The 21,346-nt window shown below is 36.5% G+C and overlaps 1 protein-coding gene across 4 annotated transcripts in view; it reads left to right on the top strand.

Annotated features, from left to right (window-relative positions):
- Tau (microtubule-associated protein tau) overlaps positions 1 to 21,346 on the top strand; it is a 39,368-nt gene extending 18,022 nt beyond the window's left edge. The window contains exons 6-10 of one of the 4 annotated variants that reach the window (XM_076821619.1): positions 697 to 882; positions 3,056 to 3,100; positions 3,750 to 3,911; positions 18,367 to 18,411; positions 20,053 to 20,192. In XM_076821619.1, the coding sequence (XP_076677734.1) occupies positions 697 to 882; positions 3,056 to 3,100; positions 3,750 to 3,911; positions 18,367 to 18,405 (432 nt within the window). In that variant the 3' untranslated portion in view covers positions 18,406 to 18,411; positions 20,053 to 20,192. Of the gene's footprint in view, positions 1 to 696; positions 883 to 3,055; positions 3,101 to 3,749; positions 3,912 to 7,051; positions 11,994 to 18,366; positions 18,412 to 20,052 lie in introns of those variants that run through there. The other 3 variants (XM_076821616.1, XM_076821618.1, XM_076821617.1) reach the window with 3 other exon arrangements.

The following is a 21,346-nucleotide window of genomic DNA, read 5'->3' as shown; positions in this document are numbered from 1 at the left end:
CGACTATGCCACTAGTGTAAGGGAGAAGTATGTATTTGTTTCTCCCTTGCACTAGTGGCGGAGTCGTCAGCCGCAGTCGCCAGCCAGCCGCCCATTGGAAGGGCCACCTTAAGGCTGTCCATAAGCAGCCCACGTATAAAAAACTTCTGAACCGCGACGGATCCGCTGCCGCCGCGGATCTGATAAGGCAGCAGTTTTTTATACGTGGTGGCTTATGGGCAGTGTTATTTGATCCGCGGCGGATCCGCTCCGGTGGCCTTAAAGGTGGCCCTTCCAATGGGCGGCTGGCGACTGCGCCACTAGTGTAAGGGAGAAGTATGTATCTGTTTCTCCCTTGCACTAGTGGCGCAGTCGTCAGCCGCAGTCGCCAGCCAGCCGCCCATTGGAAGGGCCACCTTAAGGCTGCCCATAAGCAGCCCACGTATAAAAAACTTCTGAACCGCGACGGAGATCCGCTGCCGCCGCGGATCAGATAAGAGAGCAGTTTTTTATACGTGGTGGCTTATGGGCAGTATTATCTGATTCGCGGCGGATCAGCTACGCGCGGCGGAATTCGCGTTGGTTTGGGGGAACCTTTATGTCATGCTGGGAATGGTGATATTCTTCCGCTACCCTCTTCATATCCGAGAATTTAAGAGTACCTACTGTATAATAAATGAGCCTATATTTCTATCTTTTCTTGGAAAATGAACGCAGATCGCTCAAGTTAAGCTTCAATGGAACGCCAAGCCAAAAGTCGGATCACTGGATAATGCGACGTACAAGCCTGGCGGTGGTGACAAGAAAATAGAAACTGTGAAGCTTGACTTCAAGGATAAGGCGAAGCCAAAAGTGGGCTCCAAAGACAACGCTAAACACGTTCCTGGCGGCGGTAGTGTGAAAGTAAGATTTTTATTTTTTAAAATACTTGACAATGTTTCCGTAGAAATAACACTTATACATCTAAAGGATTAAGTAGTTCTAGAAGCATTGACGTTTTATCTGCGTTTGACATTAATTTTAAAAGTTCTGTAAATTTAGCACTAGCCTCCGTTTATCATTTCTGAATTTCTCTCACAATCAGTGCAACTTATAATTGTAATAATGCAACATTTTTTTTCATTCCGTAATCCTAAAAAATTTAATTCATCAATTTATCTATGTTATGGGATTTTAATTAGACGTAAAAATATTTTTTAAAGTCTTGCACAATTATCTAAAGAATGAATTAAATTGAAGTGAACTCAAAATGTCAAATGCAGTTCAAGAACAAAGATGATGTCATTGAACAAACAACAGATATATTTATTTCTCATAAATACAGTTTAAAAAAATAATAGAAACTAAAGTTATTAACATTAGCGTTTCCATAATTTTCGTGATTAAATAGCTGCAGAAAGTGATTAAGTTTGCGAAAGTGAATATAATCGATGTGTGTAAATGTGCTTTTCCAAATTTTAAACTATTTGTTATTTTGAATAATCTGCTATGTTTTTGCTTGAAATTATTTAAATGTTAATAGTGTTTCTTATTGTGCCGATAAGTTATTTTCATAACCAAACGAACGCTTGCCTTCCATCTCCAACATTTATCCGTTTTTTCGTAGTATCATAGCGATCGCATCGTTCATACGTCATGAGAATATTTTAACAATGGTTGCATTGTTGCATGTAGAATGTTCAAATGCGCATCTACGCTATACCCATTAGCTGTGTCATTTAAGAAGGAACCCGTTTCGCGCATGTAGAATGAGCTCATTGGCTCCGAAAAAGCATTGGTGGGGGTACAGCCAATAGTGGCTTCTCCCGGCACCAATGAGCGTCAACCTGCGCAGAACCGGTCTTAACTCGTCGGTCGGCAGGTTCCTTCTTAACTGACAGGGAGAATACATTTTTTTAATTACAAAAATTAGGATCTTAGAAGTCTGTGGACAACAAGAATTTTAACATTAAGGCATATAATTACTTCGCACTTTTTGGCTCCTAAATCATGAAACAATTATTTCGTTCGTAAATCCACAATATTCAATTCCCGCGTTGTAATTAATGCTCTGCACTTCGCCATCGTTACCATACTTTTAATATATCTTCATAATAGTAGCGCTCAATAAATATGTCAAGTATAAATTTTTATAAAAAAAATTTAGTAGATGCCACTGTAAGTAGAAAAATTAATTCCTAACGTTAAAATTTATTTTACATCATACAAAATTTGTCTGTACAATTGATGTAATTTCTTGATATATTTTAAATGTTTTTTTTTAATAATTATTTAATACTATTTGACGAGAAAAAGCTTTACGCGTACCATAATGTGTCCGTTTTAAGGGGTTGTAGCTAGTCAGGCGGCCGAAAAGAGGCGAATGTTTGTGATTTTTTTTTGAAAAAGCGGAAGCATGTATTCTTACAGAACTTTTTGCGCTTAAAAGAGCAACATTTAAAGAACACTTGGTAAATTTTTCGTAGAAAAATATTTACGTTTATAATAAAGTAACAACCGACATCCAGGAAGCATTTTTACAAATTTGGTTTTGCGGTGACCATTGCCATTCGGAACCAGATTATCTAAAATAAAAAAAAAACAAAAAAAAAATCGTTAGTATATTAATGTATCCTCAGGTTGACGGAGAGAATTTTCCGAAATATTAATTTAAAACAGAATGGTGACTATTTAAAGTTGAAACACGCGAAAAAAATCAGGATTTCAACTTTAAATAGCAGCCGCTTTGTTTTAAATTAATATTTCGGAAAATTCTCTCCGTCAACCTGAGGGGGTTGTTACGTTATTATAAACGTAAATATTTTCTCCGAAAAAATTACCAAATATTCTTTAAATGTTGCTCTTTTAAGCGCAAAAAGTTTTGTATAAATATACGCTTCGGCTTCTTCAAAAAAAATTCACAAACATTCGCCTCTTTTCAGCCGCCTGACTAGGTATAACCCCTTAAATGCGGACACGTGGGGCACCTTAATCAGCGATAAAAATAGCGCCCTATGATCGACGAAAGATTGAACCTTGTATGCATGCATTGCCACCCATCATTATTAACAAGTCATTATTGTTTGTTGGTGTTCAGTCATCGGCTACCCCTCCTAAGACGCCGCAGGATACGAGTAACGACGTAAGTACGATAAGTAATTTCATAAAATATTGTTCCATTGATTTCCTCCTGAGATACAAATGCGTTATTTAGTGTCGATCAGTATCATCCGATGCCATTGCAAAATGCAAGTAAAATTTTCACTAAAACGTAATTACGACTAATAAATAATACTTAAACTAATGCTGTGTCAATTCGAGCTAAAGTTTGTTACTTTCGTGTACTTTCGGAAAATTGAAGTTTGCCAGGATACTCTTCTCTTGCAATAATCAGTGCGAAAACTTACGCTCCATTGTATCAAGTAGAATATATATTTTTAACTGCTGAAATGAACGCCGAGTAAGTAAGTAAATTCAGCTCGGAGAAAGGTGAAGCATGCCTGTGCATGTTTTAAAATTAGTATGTTCGTTTTGAATAGTCAGTCTTCTGTATGCTGAAATCAATTTTAGTTTAGAAAGCACACGAGACGACTCCATAAATGAGAATGAAAGAACTGAAAAATTTTATACATATTGAGAGAAATCTGTTCTTCTTATTATTATTATTCCTATACCAATAAACATTTTATCTATTAAGGGTTCGAAAATCTCAATCGCAAATGTTATTCTACACATAATTATAATTTTACGCGATAAGTAATAAACGGTGGATTCTCTGTTACTATTTCCAGATCCAAGTGCTAAAAGTTGATGTGAAAGCTGAGAGCAAAATTGGGTCCTTGGACAACGTGAAGCATAAGCCAGGTGGTGGCGATAAAAAGATATTTAACGATAGAGATTATCTTCGACAAACTGGTTCGAACGTAGAAAGCCTCAGCGGCAGTGGATCGCAGGTATAATCTAATTAAACGCACTTTAAACATCTAATAACTATAATAATCTCATTTTTTTTTACAACGATCTCGAAGAAAGCAACAATATCTGTGCGTTTTCTGCTTAAATTGCATCGAACATATATTTACATTAAAATAAATGATTAGCGAAATACAACTTGAGAGAAGTCTCCTGTATTTAACGCTTCAAAATTGCACCCACTTCTCTGGAAACTCTTTGTCAGCTCATTTATGTTTGCATTACGTTCCACTTAAGGGCTTGACAACACGCATAGAATGCTTCCCACTTTGTTTCCTTGGAAAACTTTATTTTACAATAGCAGCACTTTTGCAACTCAAATCGTGCGATAGAAATTATTTCACCGTAAAGCTTATACTCTATCAGATTCATCGGTTACAAAAGTTATTTCGAAATTAAACGTCTCTTTTAATCTGTTTTCGAATGAAAAGTAACTTTTCCTATAGAAAGATGGTACCTGCTTGTTTGACAATGCGTAACACTCGCGAAGTCATGCAAAACGAAATGACAAGAAAATTAAAATAATAGATAAATAAAACCCAGGTATTTGTCTATTAAAGCCAATAAGTACTGTAGTTGCTTAACCCTTTGAAGCACCGTTTTCAACCGCTTTTATAATTTCGTATGCGACTAATTTTGTTCGCACAAAGTAATTGCTAATATGCAAGATTTCGAACGTGAAGAATGTATTCCAAAAGAGAATATATGCACATATGTATGTAATTTGTCACGTCGATGCCTTTTAAAGAGATCGTGAAATATTGTAGTACAGGTATTTCGCTCTACTTCCCCAAAAAAGGTGAATCAAATTTTAAACAACCTTGATCATACAGTTTGCTTATAATTACGTATGTATGCTTTCTGTGTGAAGAGTAACTTTAATAACGCACTGAGTTGGCAATATTTCATTGCAAACGCTTTAATAATTACGATAATGGGATTGCTGTCAACATCCATAACTGCAGAAACTTGCGTAAAGTAAAATTCTGTAAATTACCAGAAAGCGTAATTTTAATAGGTAGTACAGAGACGTGTTGAAAAAACTATCCAAACATATTCAATAAACAATGATCTCTCCTAGTCTGTCGCAGATTTACATTCTTTAATATTCACGTATATATTATCTGAAACGTATTAAGTGAGAATATTACTTTCGATAAAATACTTTCCTTAAGGAATTTACTATTAAGACATTTTATCATATCGGTGTCAAATTATTCAGTTATTCGTAAAGCTGTAATGAGAAATGGAATACGAAATATATCTACAATTGAACTTATTTAAATGTTATATACATATAATACAACATGTTTAACGAGTAGAAATGCGAAAACTGTTAAATACGTATCATGAAAGAGGAATTACAACTCTGTCATTAAGGGGGAACACCACTGTGACAGCCGGAAAAGTAAGCCATTTTTAAGAATTTTTTCAGGAATAATTTACAGTTTTCATATAAAATTTGTATTACCTACCTTTAGTACAATGTCTTAAGAGACTAAAAAAAAATAAGTAAATACAAAAACATGCATAAATTTTAATATATTAATTAATCTTCCAGACCCCCCACGCCAGCTGGTCGAATGTATAACTATGGAACAACAGGTCTAAAATCAAATTTAATTTTTTTGTATAAACTATATGAGTGTAGTTTCCGTTGTACGTACGGATTCTTTGACTGAAAACAAATTTATTTGAAATACGCTCGAAAAACTGTCCATCTTATTCGCGGATTTTCGAAATTTTTCTTCTAAAGCGCATCATTTTTACAAAAATAATTTGTTTAAGAAATCGATACGTGCAAGGGAAACTACAGTCATATTCTACTAATATAATAATTGCGAAACTGTGTTTGGTTGTTTGGATGTTTGTTACTCAATCACGTCGCAACTACGCGACGGATCTTTCCGAAATTTTTTATATACGTAGTCTAAGACCAGGAATAAGGTATAGGATACCTTTTACCCCGTTTTTTTAACCGATCTGGACCAAATATTGCATAATTACTCTCTAGAACCCTGCGGAAAATATAGGTCACCATGAAATCTGTACATCCCACTCCTCCCCCCTTATTTCACCCTCTTGGCACTCCGTGATAATCGATCTTTTACTCGGGCAACGCAGAGTACTTTAAGTTAGTAGTTTATAAAAAAAAAATGAAATTTGATTTCGGACCTGCTGTTCCATAGTTACACCTTCGATCAGCGCGCGTGGGAGGTCTAGAAGATTAATTAATATATTAAAATTTATGCATGTTTTTCTATTTATTTTTTTTTGTAGTCTCTTAAGACATTGTACTAAAGGTAGGTAATAAAAATTTTATATGAAAACTGTAAATTATTGCTGAAAAAAATTCTTAAAAACGGCTTACTTTTCCGGTCATCACAGTGGTGTTCCCCCCTAATAATAATTAACATTCTGTGTTGGTAAGAGAGTAGCTACTCGACTCTCTCAGCATTGAATTCGAATATTCATTCAGCGCATACCTACGTCTAACAAGGGAACATCCCCAACCCGGAATTTCAAAATATTCTGAAATTTCGTGAATATATAGGGAATTCCCCCTGATTACAACGCAATTTTTGTTTGCTGCCCAAATTCACTCTAAGTGGGTGTAAAATTGACCCCTGAAAATCCGGTTATTTTCCGATTTTCTGTTACAACTCGTGAACTGTAAAATAATTTGTTTACTAAATGATAGATCTAATTAAAAGAAGTAACTTTTGTCTGGAAACTATTTTTATATCTCTTACATATCTCGAGTTACAACGCAAAATCGGAAAATAGCCGAATTCTCGGGGGTTAATTTCACCCCCTTCGAGTGGATTTGGGCAGCAAACAAAAATTGCGTTGTAATCAGGAGGAAATCCCCTACCTATTCACGAAGTTTCAGAATTCTCTGAATTTTCCGGTTCGGGATCTTCCCTTGTAAGTCGAAACATTCGCATGAGTTACCTAAGTAGCCGAGGAAGTCGATGATAAATATGTACATATGTCGGGCGTTCGGTACTGTGCAAAGAGGAAAAGCTGAAATGCTTCAATGGGTTAAGACGACCTTGCGAGGTCGTAATGCGGTGGTTAATGGGCCACCTTAATCCTGATACGTGTGTTGTGCCCGCAGAGCCCTGTGCCCCCTGGCACGGTCACCGTCGGCAACAACGGTCTGCCTACTTCGGACGAGAACCTCAACCAGGAATGCTAGATCACGAATACTCGACCGCTAGACCCGCTTTTCATGCCATTTCCGTCTAACTAATCACCTGTACGTTTCCTCCTCGCTATGGTTAGATCGAGGGGCCAGTGTTCACCCGCTTAAGGCGTCGGAACACCAATATACGCGTACGAGGATGAGCTAACGATTGAATTAATTTAAGCGTCACGCTGCGGAATGAAATTAAAACCCAATTCGTACAAGTACAGGACTTAATTTGGTCTTTCCTACTGTTTTATATCGGTACCAACTGCAACACATTCACGTGCCATACGTAGGATCCTAGGGTCTACTCTGTACGAAATTACGATTACTCGAATCACGGAGGAAAGCTGTGAGGAAGCAAAGGGACCTTCTCCCTCGTACGTGTGCGCCCTTCCGATCGATAACCCGCCCGGTGTGCATGCTTAATGCGACGCGGCAACCATCTGCAAATCGACAAATCATTCTTTTCCATCCTATTAGCGCATTTACTCGCAAAGTACCCGTTACAGCGCCGTTGATTTACGAGTGGTTCGATTTTACGTACTGCCGTGAAGATTGCCCGAAGAGGATCCGCCCGAGCGTAGGGGGCAGCACGTAGAGTTGATAGAACGGTTATTAAAAGAATATTGTTCGAAGGAAAGGGGACTGTTCGCGACACTTTTTCAGATTGTAAAAATGTGTTTGGTACTTTTCGTACGGCACGCAGAGTGCAAGCCACGCTACTCATCTCGCTGTATCTATTTCCAGCGCAACTATGCCACCCAGCGATAACAGCTCACGGATACATGTACAGAGTTTTTCAAATTTTTATAAGAATATCCATTTTTTTCTCTCGCAAACCTAAGCGTTAGAACGGCAAGGAAATGTTTAAACGGAGAGAACGAAGCTTTCTTTGTTTGCAGCTTGGAGAGGCATCGCAACCACGATATTATGCTGTATACATGTATAACGCAGTGCAAATACGATTGCTACATCACTAGCACGATAAAAGCGTATCTAAGACTTGAACGTTTCTGATGGCATTTTTCCGATCTGAAAAGGCAGCGCGGTAACGTGATACGCTTAGGTTAAAAAAAGCATATTGTCGTCTCTCGTGATCGTGTAGGAAACGATCGTGGTCACAACGAGACAAATATAAACGCGTATGCAACGTACGAATCGTATAGTAACAGACTCAATGTTCAGATCGATTAGTAATGTGTTTCACAGCCCGAAAGTAGGTGTAATTTTGTTAAACCTACAATGTGCAACGGAATTTCCAGGCCATCTCTGAGATATTTACTGTAACAGACACAGACAAGCTTTGAATACGCTCTGACCATGAGAAAGAAAAAAAAGAAAGTCATGCTAATTAACGAATAATCTTATTAGAGATAACGGTAACTTATCTATATAAACTACTTAACTGAATTGAAACGAACTTGATTACAGCTTTCCCGCCGTGCATTTGTAACTATGTTTAGTGCATATGTATATAATACATAAATGTATTTGCGGTATCCTTTATTACTAGTACAAGAATAAAAATTAAGAAACTGTAGTAAAATGTCGATGACATTTTGAAAATCAATTTATAGGGAAACATAAGGATTTACTAGCTGAACGAAGAATGCACAAGGTAAAGGCAGAAAGCATGATTAGTGAAGATATACCAGAGTTTTTCTCCCATCTGTGAAAAGTATAATACGCAAATGATTCATTGGTGGAAAGTATTGAACAGTTTAAATTTACCGTGGACACAACGTGGATTGTATTACAACATTAAACAACCGTGGAATATTTAAACGCAGTGAACGTAATGATATTCCGTAATTAATACAAGAGGTTTACCTAAACTCGCCTACTTCCGGGATAAAACCAAATACTTCATTTAGGATAGTCGAGATATACATAAATGACATACATAATACGGTGATGCACAAATATTTCAGCTGAAATTCTGCAGGTTTCATTTTGACATTAGCCCGGCGGGAGGCGCACTCCATATTGTAACACAGGTTGTCGCTACCTGGTCAAAAATACCCAAAATTGAAACGTAAAACACCACGGTTTCAGAATATTTTTTTTTTAACTTTGTAATTTTTATGTTAAAGTACAGTGTTTAAAGAATCAAACAAAATTTATGAAATATCTTAAAATCTTTATTAAAGTTTTTTAAAAAATTGTAACAAAAACTCAAACAGTCTTCATATTTTCGCAACTAGCACCTCTGTGGTAAATTTTACCCTGTAGCGCCTCCCGCCGAGTTAAGGGGACCTTCCGGTCTAAAAGTCGTTTTTTTTTATTTCATTTTTCGAATGTTCAACCTTTTAGGAATACGTGTGTAAAGAGATTTGTTGAAATTCGTAAAATTCACGAAGTTATAGGCATTTGAGTAGCGGCAAATGCATGGGCAACAACCGGCCCCACGGCGCCAGAGTTAGGAGCGATGGGGCCTAAGCGATGGAGGGGGAAACACCTACAGGAGCGGTGGTAATGCGCGCGAACTGACGCTAGCGCCAAGCCAGTCAAGTGGTCCCAACGCGAAGCCAGCCACTGCCAACCAGCGTCGACAATCTATTTCCAAGCGACGCTGGTTGGCAGTGGCTGGCTTCGTGTTGTGGCCACTTGACTGGCTTGGCGCTAGCGTCAGTTCGCGCACACATTACCACCGCTCCTGGAGGTGTTTCCCCCTCCATCACTTAGGCCCCATCGCTCCTAACTCTGCTCGGCGTCCACGTAAAACTTTAAACGCGCTTTTCTCGAAACAGTGTTCTCAAAACGGTGGGACCTGTATTTCCAAAAGTTATTATCCGATTCCACTGAAACTTTTTTTATTTTGAAGAATATACTTCTGGCTAGGGGAGATACCAGAAAAAAATACAGAAATTTGAAAATTTATAATTTTCAAAGGCATTAAAGAGATGAAAAATATAGGGAAAAAGTGATATCAAACGTCAGGTGCCGTTATTTTCTAAAAAAAGTCTTTTTTGTAATTTGTTCTGGCCCCCCCCCCTAGCCAGAAGTATATTCTTCAAAATAAATAAGTTTCAGTGGAATCGGATAATAACTTTTGGAAATACAGGTCTCACCGATTTGGATCAATTATTTGACGCCTTGACTTTAACGACTCCCCAGTGCCTTCTGCAATGATTAATTATAAAACAAAAAATATATTTCTATAATCTAATACCTCCTTAATACAACGCAACAAGTCCCATTAAAAAATATATAGTAGTTTTCCTTTAATTAATTCCTAAAGATCACCTCTTTTTGGGCTCTAGACCGGAAGGTCCCCTTAATGGCGCAAATGAGCACATAAGTAATATTTATCGAGAATTTCAAATAATGACAACTGAACGCTACGAGAAGTTGATAGATGAAAATAAATCGTCAATCAGAAGGAAAAAACATAATTATGTTTGTGCATCGCTGTTAATTAAAAGCATGTGCGGAGTATACGTTAATCGAGCAACGGTGCCGTCAATCGTTCTCTATTAAGCCCAAGGTGTACAGATAAAAATATTATGCTGAATATCTTAACGATTATAATTGTACATTCGACATGAAGTTTCCAATAAAACTATCATTTCATCATAAAACGCGATTTCACCGTAAAACCGTAGAGTACGCTCCGTACATGATACATTACCTATGCTTCAATAATTTTCACATTTTTTATTAATCATCACATCCATTCAATCAACTTGTTTTAACTCCCGAATTGTCAAAATAGAATCGATTCTATTTACGTTTATATTATCCTTCTCTTACTTAATGTGGCAAACGTTGTGGTGGGAAAAACTTTTAGTTACTATTATTCATAACTATAATTTTGTAACGTGCCACTTGCTTTTAGAGACTTTCTCATTATACGATGTTCGACGTGTCACTGGATACTAGAAACACAATTAATTAAATTATTCTTTAGCTCACTGTACAACTTATTTCACTTAATACTCTTTTGCTCGTGCAACTACCAGCTGCATGTATATTATTTTGATATTTTGAGAGTTAATCTAAGCAGGATTTTGCCTTTTGTCGAATTAGCATTTCTCACGAGACGAGTCTATCCGTCAGAGACAAACTATCGTACCATGTATCATTATAAAACGTTCAATTTCAACAATAGGCGAACGCAAAATTCTCGCTCGAGGAACAACAGTGTACACCTACACACCAGGCGTATTTTCACTCGCCGATGGTACGTTTTCAGTGAAATTGATACGACGCGAGTCAAGATGAGCTTACAAGAGGCAACCAGACTGGAATTACCCAATAGCGAGAACGTTTTTAATGGATAATCCCTTACGTGACATCGAGCGTCGATTTATTCCGAAAGCGTCGAGTTGTTAGCGACTCGTCCAGTGGAATAAATTACTTTCATATACGTAGATCAGTAGAGAATCCCATTTAACCCTGAGAAACAGAAGGAAATGCTAATAGAATCGTAACGCGCAATCATATTCGATGCATCGAGTGATAAATGTGAATTCGCGCGATTGCATCGGATACGTTTCATATTGTATTTAAATAATAGAATAAGATAAATTCGTAATCGTTATTGTAGATATATAAACTACCTTTATTTGTTGCACACCCCGGAATAAATAGTAAGATCGCTGGTTCACAATGAGATGGAAAGTAAAAGTTAAAATAGCGAAAGCAGCATCAACAGAAACAAAAGCGAAGTATCTGAAATTATGCAAACGTTTCAGAGAAGTATCTCGTTCGCATTACTTCTAAAGAATTCATGCAACTTACAATAGGAAAGTACTATGTAATACGCATTACTTATAGTTTATTGCTTCCATATTGATTAATATACATATATTTCGATTCGACTAATCATCCGATATTCGGCAATAAAGAATTAAATAATATTAAATCATCGCAATTATCACGAGTAGGGTAGACCGGAGGCGGTAGTAACACTTTGACTTTGGAATACGATTACGCAGGGACTGTTACATTTACGACAAAAACTCCTATACGGAAATGTTACTTACTTATTTGACATCGTTGAGTCACAGCAGTTTCGCTATACAGGGTCAGCGTTTTATCCTGCAACCCGCGCTCGCGCGAACAGGTAAAATGGCAACAGCGCATCACAGACGCATTCCACTGCAACCATGCATCGTCAACCAATTTTGGGATGGTCTCTTTCAAATTAACAGCGCAAAAAGTTATTCAGAATTTCCCGGCCAGGGTTAAAAAAATTGGGGCCTTTTTCGTGTAACTTTTGAACTATAAAAGATATCGGAATGCAATTTGCGCTGAAAAATGAGGAAAAATTAGTCCCTCTTAATGATGGATAATTTAACATATTTTGCATTTACTTAATTTTTTTCTATCATTTTTTTAACCATAATTGTTGTAAAAAGCTTTTGCAAACTATATATATCATACTGTATTTAATGATATTTTTAAAATTCGTGGTGTTGATAAACAATAGGCTAGTTGTTTCTGTATCATTACTTTCAGAAATTGAGAAATTCAATTTTTATTCAATTATGTGGTAGTTCTGCAGACCTCAGAATCTATTGTTCTGGTTTCTTTTTTATGATTTTATCCTTAATGCAGTGCATACCTAGATCAGACGTAAGGGGTAACTAATGGGACGTGTCTTTGATTGTAGCGGTGTTTGAATTTTTTTCTAGAATTTTTGTGTTTGAATGTTTTAGCTACTCAACGCCACGCCTATACCGACTTCCGTTAATGTTATTTGTTTAACAATGCGCCATTATTGTGGCTATTACAAGCAAGTGGCGAAAAATCTCTCCGTACAAGGGTATAGCGCCGCGGTCAACCCTGTCGTAGCTAAAATTTTTTAAATTGAGACGGAGCGCGCGGCTCGATTACCTGGGCCGAGAAATTCCCAATAGCTCTTTGCGACGTTAATTTGAAAGAGACCATCCTAAAATTTTCGGAGCTCGGGCATCACTGCTGTCCAGCGGTCGGTGGCAGCTCTCCGCTGGGCCGGTGCATGGTTGTAGTGGAATGCGTCCGCGAGGCGCTGTTGCCATTTTACAAGTTCGCGCGAGCGCGGGTTGCAGGATAAAACGCTGACCCTGTATGTCAAGTAATATCGAAGTTATTAATAAAAAATGAGAAGCGTGTAAAGTGTTACTACCGTCCCTGACCCCGGGTCGGTTGTAACACTGCATGGAGTCGATAGTAGCACAAATTTAACTTTACAAAATTAAAATATTTATTGATTTAAATTATAATAATAAATGAAAAAAGTAAAATCTACAACCAATTATGTGGTATCGCAATTGTGGCAGAAATAAAACACGTTTTGGCTGGTGCATTCTTCATCTGCTCAATCCTTACATTCAGTATATTGCACCTATTTTTATTTCGGTTTGCTTGCGATATGCTATAGGATTCCATGCAAACAAGACAATACTATTATCCTTCTTTGTCACTATTCGGTTCTATTGCCGTACAACCGACCCCGACTGCCGATGTTACAATTCACCCCCGACCATGCTTTTGAACTTCAATTATAAATTTTGACTAACGAGACGCATAAAAGTGCTAAGTAACGATCAGTACTACCTTAAAAAAGGTCCAATTACAGACTAAAACATCGAAAAAGCACATACTTGCAAAGGCAGTGTTTATATTACAATTTTAAGTCGGTAAGAAAAAGTTACTTTAGGGTATCGAAAAGTTATTTTGTTCACTATCAATGTCCATTGCGTGTCTGTACTCCTAGGACATGGATGTGTGTATTCCAAATGTCATTGCTCATCATATATCCAAACTTGGTGTTAATATCTATTATATGTTTCGAGATATTTAGCGTGTTACATTCGCCCCCCTGTTACTACCACCCCCGGTCTACCCTAATCACTTCGTACGAATACAATTGTATAAGAAACAGCAGGTATACCTGGCAAAGGTGACAGGACAGCCATTATAATAATATTTTTGTTTTTAAATTTATATTCCGGTCATTTTTATTGAACCTAATCGTTTAAAAAAAAAAATACAAACAGCCAACATATAACTAATCGATAATCAGTGATGCATAAACAATCGATTAGGAATATAGTTATAGTATTGGGTTCATACGTATGTACATACATGTACAGGGTATCCCAAAATAAGTGTCGTTTAAAATAGCCCCTCAACCATTGATGTTGAAAATGGCGGAGGAAAAATCTTTACTGTTTTATATAATACAATTTGATGGGATCTAAGTAACATTTTTATATCGATATTCTTTTAAAGTATACTCTGTCTTCTTTTTTAATGCAATGTTTTGTGTTTTTATATTAATATTTTTCTTAGGAAAAAAAAAGACGAATACAACGATGCCCTATAATTTGACCTTGAGAAAACTAAGCACCATGAGCTTGCATGTCAAGTTATAATATAGAATGTCATTTTATATCTACTGTGGCCCGATGGAAAGAAGGTGGTTGAAATGTCACAGGGGCAAGAGGGTTTCTTCGCTCGCATTGGCTCCCGCCACCCGTGTCCCGTTCTGGGTTGCCAGATCGGGGACGGGTTCCCTCGAGAATTTCCCCCACCTCGCGTACACTACGCCGGAGCAGCGTGTCCGTGAGCTCGGCGCTTCGGAGTCCAACTCACAGACACGCAGCTCCGGCGTAGTGTGCGCGAGGTGGGGGAAATTCTTGAGGGAACCCGTCCCCGATCTGGCATCCCAAGTCCCGTTTGCTTAATTTGTATTCGTCGACGTTGTTGCGCCGGCCAATAGGGATATACTATTCGGACCTGATATTCAGACCCTAGAGTTTCTCGACTGACTTCTTTCCATCGGGGCACAGTATGTATGTCGACCGACTCGAACAGCTACTTCTACTTTAGCAGCTAGACTTCCCCTACACTTTCTTCTCCACTTATAAGAAGTTGTTCTTAATCTATCTCTTAGGATAGATTAAGATAGACACATCTGTCAGGGTTGTATAATAGGAGTGTATAAAAAGAGAAAGAATACACAGCAGAAACGTGATTGTTAAATCTAAAAAAATACAGAAATAATCATTTTCTTATTATGAATCTAGCTCATATTACGCATCTTATACAGATATATCGCAAAAGGATACAAGGGTGTCCAAGTCATCGTAGTATAAGTAATCGAGAATGGGCCGATCCTTCACGTAAAAATAAATCGAAAATATAAAATCATCTTTTTGCACAACCTTCTATCTATTATTGAGAAAAACGTCTTTGCAAATCTGTGGGGATTATTCGACTTATTTATCGAGTCTTATAAAAACAAGAGTCTATTAAGCGGATAAGATAAGCATTGGGGAAACAAAGGCAAGTATGGTTGCAGCATTCGATGAATTAGAGACACGTAATACCCGGTAAAAAGTACATAATATTGTAGTTTACAAAATACAACTTTGTATGTAACAATGTGGGTAGCATTTTGAACAAATTCTTTAAGAGAATTCATCTTGAAAGGTCTTATCCTCAGGTAGAAATCTGGTAGGTCGAGATTTACAATTAGTCAAGTAAAATAAAAAAAGGGGGAAATATGGCTGCGAAAGTAGAAGTACATACAGGGGTGAATTTGTATGTAGGCTAAGTAGGCTACAGCCTAGGGCAACAAGTTTTGGGTGAAAGAAATTCAAAAAGGTTTAAACACAGAGGGTTGAGACAACTGTAAAAACAATTCCCTTTTTTTCATGCAGCAAATTAGCAACAACTCATATGTGAGTTGTCATATTGAATTAATTTTAAGGTTGTCTCAACTCTTTTAAATTAAATATCTTTTAAATATTTCACGAAAAAGGCGGCAGACGCTTCTTAGCCTAGGAGTGCCAAATCTCCAAATCCGCTCTTAAGTGCATAATAGTCGAGTTAAACCAAGTCAGCACGTTAAGTAAAAAAAAATTGTGAGTTGCCTCCAGATGGCATTATAGAACATCCCTAAATTCTCTTTTTTTTCTAGCAGAATATCGACATAAAAATGTAGCTGTCCATTACAAAAATTAAATTAATACTGAAATAACCCTCTAAAAAAAGACAAATGGATTTTTAGGTATGCATTACTTTTATTCCCATGAGCTCCTATGCTTAAAATAGTAAAAAAAATCTCTGCCATTCTTTCAGACTATCAATGGCTTCAGTGTTGTTTTAAACGATACTTCAACGCTCTTAAGCCTTAATGGTTAATGTGTGCTTTCCTAGTTTCAAGATATACAGAAAAATAGAAAAACACACATTACAAATCTTTAACCTGTGTTTTTACTCTGGAGAACACAAAAATAGCAGAAGAAAAATTGCCTGATGCTTCTATTAAGGTCCCCTACAAACCTGCAAAGTTTTATAAAAATTAGAATTTTCGGGTTACCGAAATTGTTTTGTTAGTCCCTCTCGCTCATTTGCAGTCAATTTCATTCACCGCAGCAAGAACAGAAGAAGCAGAGAGGATAGCAATCACAGTGTTTCGAGGCAAAAACCCAGTCCTTGTTTCGAGACACGTCTGTATTTGTTCCCCGCACTGTGCAAAGAGAGATACAGTGGTCCCCGGTTAAGCTGATAATTTCAGAGTCCGGAGAGTATCTCTTCTCCGCGGTGATAAGTGAATTTCATACCTTCGATTTCACACTTCACTGAATTTTATCGGCTTCGACACTTGGCAATTGGGGACCACCGAGTTAAGGATGACGCTAGCCTCTTAAAAAGGAAAAAAATTCAAGTTCCGCATTTCTCATCAGATCTTGACGAAAATAACATGAATTGATTCCTTGTATTTTCCCAGTGAAAGTAATACCAAATCCAACAAAATTTGGGCTATATTAACGAAATTATTTAATGATTAATTTGCTAGAAAAAAATGTTTAAGGGAACCCCCCAGGTCAACTCGCGCGGAAACATAAGTGACTTTTATGAATTTTTCTAGAAAAAAGTATACAATGTATGGGTCTAAAATTTTTTGTACTTTATTCTGCTACAAATGTAGAGTACAAAACAATTTTTTTTGCCTCTGATATGCATTGCGTGCTGCACCAGTGTAAAAAAACTGGCCTGCCCTATCGTCACGATAACTTCAGACAGGATCATGCAAAATCATTTTTGATTTTGGTTTTTACCAAAGATATTCCTTAATTACACACGTGTGGTTATCGCGCTATCCTCAGGCGGTGTTAAGAAACAACTGGGCGATGATTGCCAAATGTTTAAACGATAGGGTCCCTGAAACAGTTTTTTCACACAAATATGTTTAGTAAAAAAAAATTGAGTGTATGAAAATTCGCAATAGAGGGTAGCGCGGAAGCCAATGTAATTACGAGTAGAATCCCGTTTGAATTTTTAGATTCGGTCAAGAATTGCATTTCTTGTCATGGCGATAGTGCGTGAAAAATTGTTTCGAGAAAAACGTATTTAAAGTTTGACGCTGAGCGCATTCGTCTAGTGACGGGGCTTGCCCGTGAACGTCCTATTTTCCATGCGTTTATTCGATTAAAATAAAAATTGATTATTTTTCTTAGATCAATAAATGTGTTATTAATTAAAAGAAAAATCACATTTCTATGTATTAGACTTGCGTCACAATCCATCTTCAAAAAACACCCATTTTTAAGGCCGTCACACTGTTGATCCCCCTGAACTGCCTGGAAAATCTGTACCGTCGGGAATTTTGTTTCTAAAATTTTACCTGACGATTCTTGAGATGTTGTGGAATGAAAATATGCAAAAAATTGATTTTTTGACTGAGGGGTGCCCTTAAATAAACTTATTTCATCGAAAATAAACTTAAGGTCTCAGCAATCCATTGATAATGCTCTTACGAAGGTATAATGAAAGATATGATAATTTAAATTTTCGTTAGTGAATGAATCGAGGATGTTAATCCGGGAAGTAAAGTGGACGCTCATTCGGGAAGTACTGTACTCCCATTTAATCAATGTGAATATCGTTACGTTCATTCTCCATATTTTAAAAGCTCTATGGAAGCTTTCAGCCTTTGTACACAAGTATTTTATAAATGTTTTCTTTAAAAATTGCTATTTTAATTAACACACTACTCGGATGCACTACTTTATCATCATAATCTTTTTCAATAAATTGTGAGTAGTATTTATGGCACATGATGCGTGAATCAATAGCACAGATGTTAAATTTACTTTTAAAGCTAAAGCTAAAATTGTAAATAGAAATGAGTATTTTAACTTTTTTCTTCTGTAATATTAGATATATTTAGTGAGTTTATCTAAATTGTGTGGATTAATAAGCACAGCGTGTATTTCACTCTTGCATATCACATACCACAGAGTGGACACAGAAGCTCGCTACTATTCACTACTACATAAACCAAGGTCAGTCTGCACACACTTTGCAATCTTTAGATAGAAAGTCAATAATATCTAACTGATAAGTAAGAGGTATAAAATTTATTAATTTTGTAGGAGCATTTTTCTTGCATTTCTAACAAAATACAAATCATCAATGTACTTAAAAATACTTTATATATAATGGTCTTAAGTATGGGCCAACAATGAATTTAGAGTGTTTGAAATTTTAATAAGAAACAGCACAAGTGTAATAGTAATCAGTATTATTTATTAAACTTGTTGAAAAATAATATGATTTCAATAGTTATAATATATAAACGAATTAAATTAATCTGCATTGAATATAATTAAGTGAAAAATCTATACCCCAAGTTTGAAAAGAGACCTGAGCATGGACTGACTGTGGTAATTGTGAAAAAAACATGTTCTGCATAATTTCCCTCCAACTATTTTATTAAATACTTCTTTTTTTAAAATTCATAACGATGCATCCTGTTGTGAAAGAATTATATTTTTGAAAATTATTGGTTTTTGAGATGTTGACATTGATACAGTTCAGATTTCAAGATATTAAATGTTTAAGCAAAATTTGAAAATTTGGATGAAATAGAATTGGGCTTACACACTGTGTAATATTTTGCACTATATAAGTACTTGTATCATATAATAGAAAATGGCAACTTTTATCCATATATAATCAATTTGCGCTTGAAAATGCGCACTATAAAAGGATATATAGCATTAATTATTATTAATGTAGAATTGTTAGATGTACTGACAGGTCCACGATTGAAGTTTTTTTTAGTAATAATATATGTATATTTTATAATTTTTTAAATCACATGCAACTAAAGTAACAACAACCAGACATGTTTTGTAAGATAAAATAAGAAATAAGAAGAAAAGGCAGTTAGATTTTCAAACAAAAATCAGAACATACCGTAGTTTCACAGGGTGTATATACCGGATGTCCCAAAATTGTGGGACAACCCGAAACTTGTAATATCCTGATGCAAAAAGACATCGAAAAGTCCTTTACCGTTTTGGCCTCCGAAGCTTCGTTCTCGAGATATTAATAGTTGAATATTGGTGGTGGAACTTCCGGCCGCGCAGTTTAAAGCCGAGTCAGCTGAGCTCTCTGCAGCGTACGTAAGCCCGCACGCGCAGGAAGCACGCATAGATACGGGTTCACACACGCAGCTCAGCCGACTGCGCTGGTTCATTTTCACTGTTTGACCCACCGCGGTTGGCTCTACTGTCTGCGGGAATCTGTATCTACGCGTGCTTTCTGCTTATGCGTGCGAGGGGTTACTCCTCGGCGCTCAGCTGTTTCGGTTTTAAACTGCGCGGCTCGGAAGTTTGCGCGCTAATATTCAACTGTTAATATCTCGAGAACGAAGCCTCGGATCCCAAAACGGTAAAGAACTTTTTGGTTTCTTTTTGCATGAACAATTTGCATGCTTCGGATTGTCCCATTACTTTGGGACAACCTGTGTCCCAATACAATATTGTATATGTAAGAAACTCAAGAAAAAATTCAATGTTTGATGATATCCAGTAGAAGTAGGAGCCAGGTCCACTGTTCTTCCATCACAAAGTTCTTTTCAAACTTGTTGAGGCTAAACTTGCAATATTCCACTCTAATCATCAATTTGTGTTTTCCAGATTAAAATCATTGATGAGATGAAGTCTCTTTCTACAGAGCAAAGAAAGGAAGATTTGCCACAACCACCACCAACCACTCCAACAAAAACACAAAAGCCAGCATCAACATCATCCATAGTGACTCCTAAAGCAGTTAGAACTGGTTTAGCCAAATCTCCGGAAGTTGCGGGATCTAAAAGAAACTTACCTTATGGAACTTCAGATGTGGAAAGTGGAATGGAAAAAAGTCTAAACGGAGAAGACAGTAAAAACACAACAAAAAACAAAGCAATGAAGTCACCTACTTCTCCGCAAACCCAGAACAGTTTTCAACAAAAGAATTTGGATAAGAATACGTCTAGGAAAATATCGTCAGGAACGTTACGATTTCCAAAATTAGCCCAATCACCCACACCACAAGAAGCTACCTCTATTTCTGAAACACATTCTCCAATTACTTTACCGAAATTACTTGAACCTTTCACGTAATCGACTCGCGTCGTACATTAAGTCAGTCCTTTATATTATCACTTTATGGATTAAATATTTGAAACTCAGGAATTGAAATTTACTTGAAGTCATGGTGAATTCTTTTACAATGCTACGTGACGAATTCAACAAGGTGATTAAGGTAAACATAAAATCCAAGAAATACATTATGTACTTCCTACTTACTTACTTTATTATATTAATGAGTATGGAAATGTTTAAATAATTGTGAAAACTCAAATAAATTATTATAAGAGAGATTAGAAAACAATAATGATAAAAAAGCAAGGATTGTGTTAATTATAAACCAACTTCATCGTGACAAAAACAATCAATTTCACATGTCCTACCACAGACATGACACTTGAAAATAAGTTGAGGAATACAAGTAACAATTTGTAATTAATTTGAGATACTATTTACATACACTGTATTTTAAAAATTGCACATTATGAATTTGAAAACCCAGGAGCAAAGATACTGAGCGTGAAAAAAAACAAAACTACGATATCTATTTAGTAGTATTACGTGTCAGTGCGCTTTTAGTGTTCGGATAGTGAAACTTTATAATATTGATAACCCGGCGCACTCGTAACAGACAATTTTCTTACGATTAAATAACCTACCTTATTAGACGGATAAGGGGTAATTATCGGAATCGTTGGTGCTCTAATCCCATGCGGGCCTTTTCACTGATATCAAGCAGGTATAGGTTGGAGGCTAATAATAAATAAAATTAACTAATGCAACACAATTTTGACATTTAAAATAAAAGGAAACAAATGTATTGACCGTGAAATAGAGAATTAATCAAACATATTACAAA

Source organism: Andrena cerasifolii, chromosome 10 (assembly GCF_050908995.1).
Source record: "Andrena cerasifolii isolate SP2316 chromosome 10, iyAndCera1_principal, whole genome shotgun sequence".
NCBI lineage: Eukaryota > Metazoa > Arthropoda > Insecta > Hymenoptera > Andrenidae > Andrena > Andrena cerasifolii.
The sequence above is the reverse complement of the archived record's forward strand: the minus strand, read 5'-3'. Positions and strand labels throughout refer to the sequence as shown.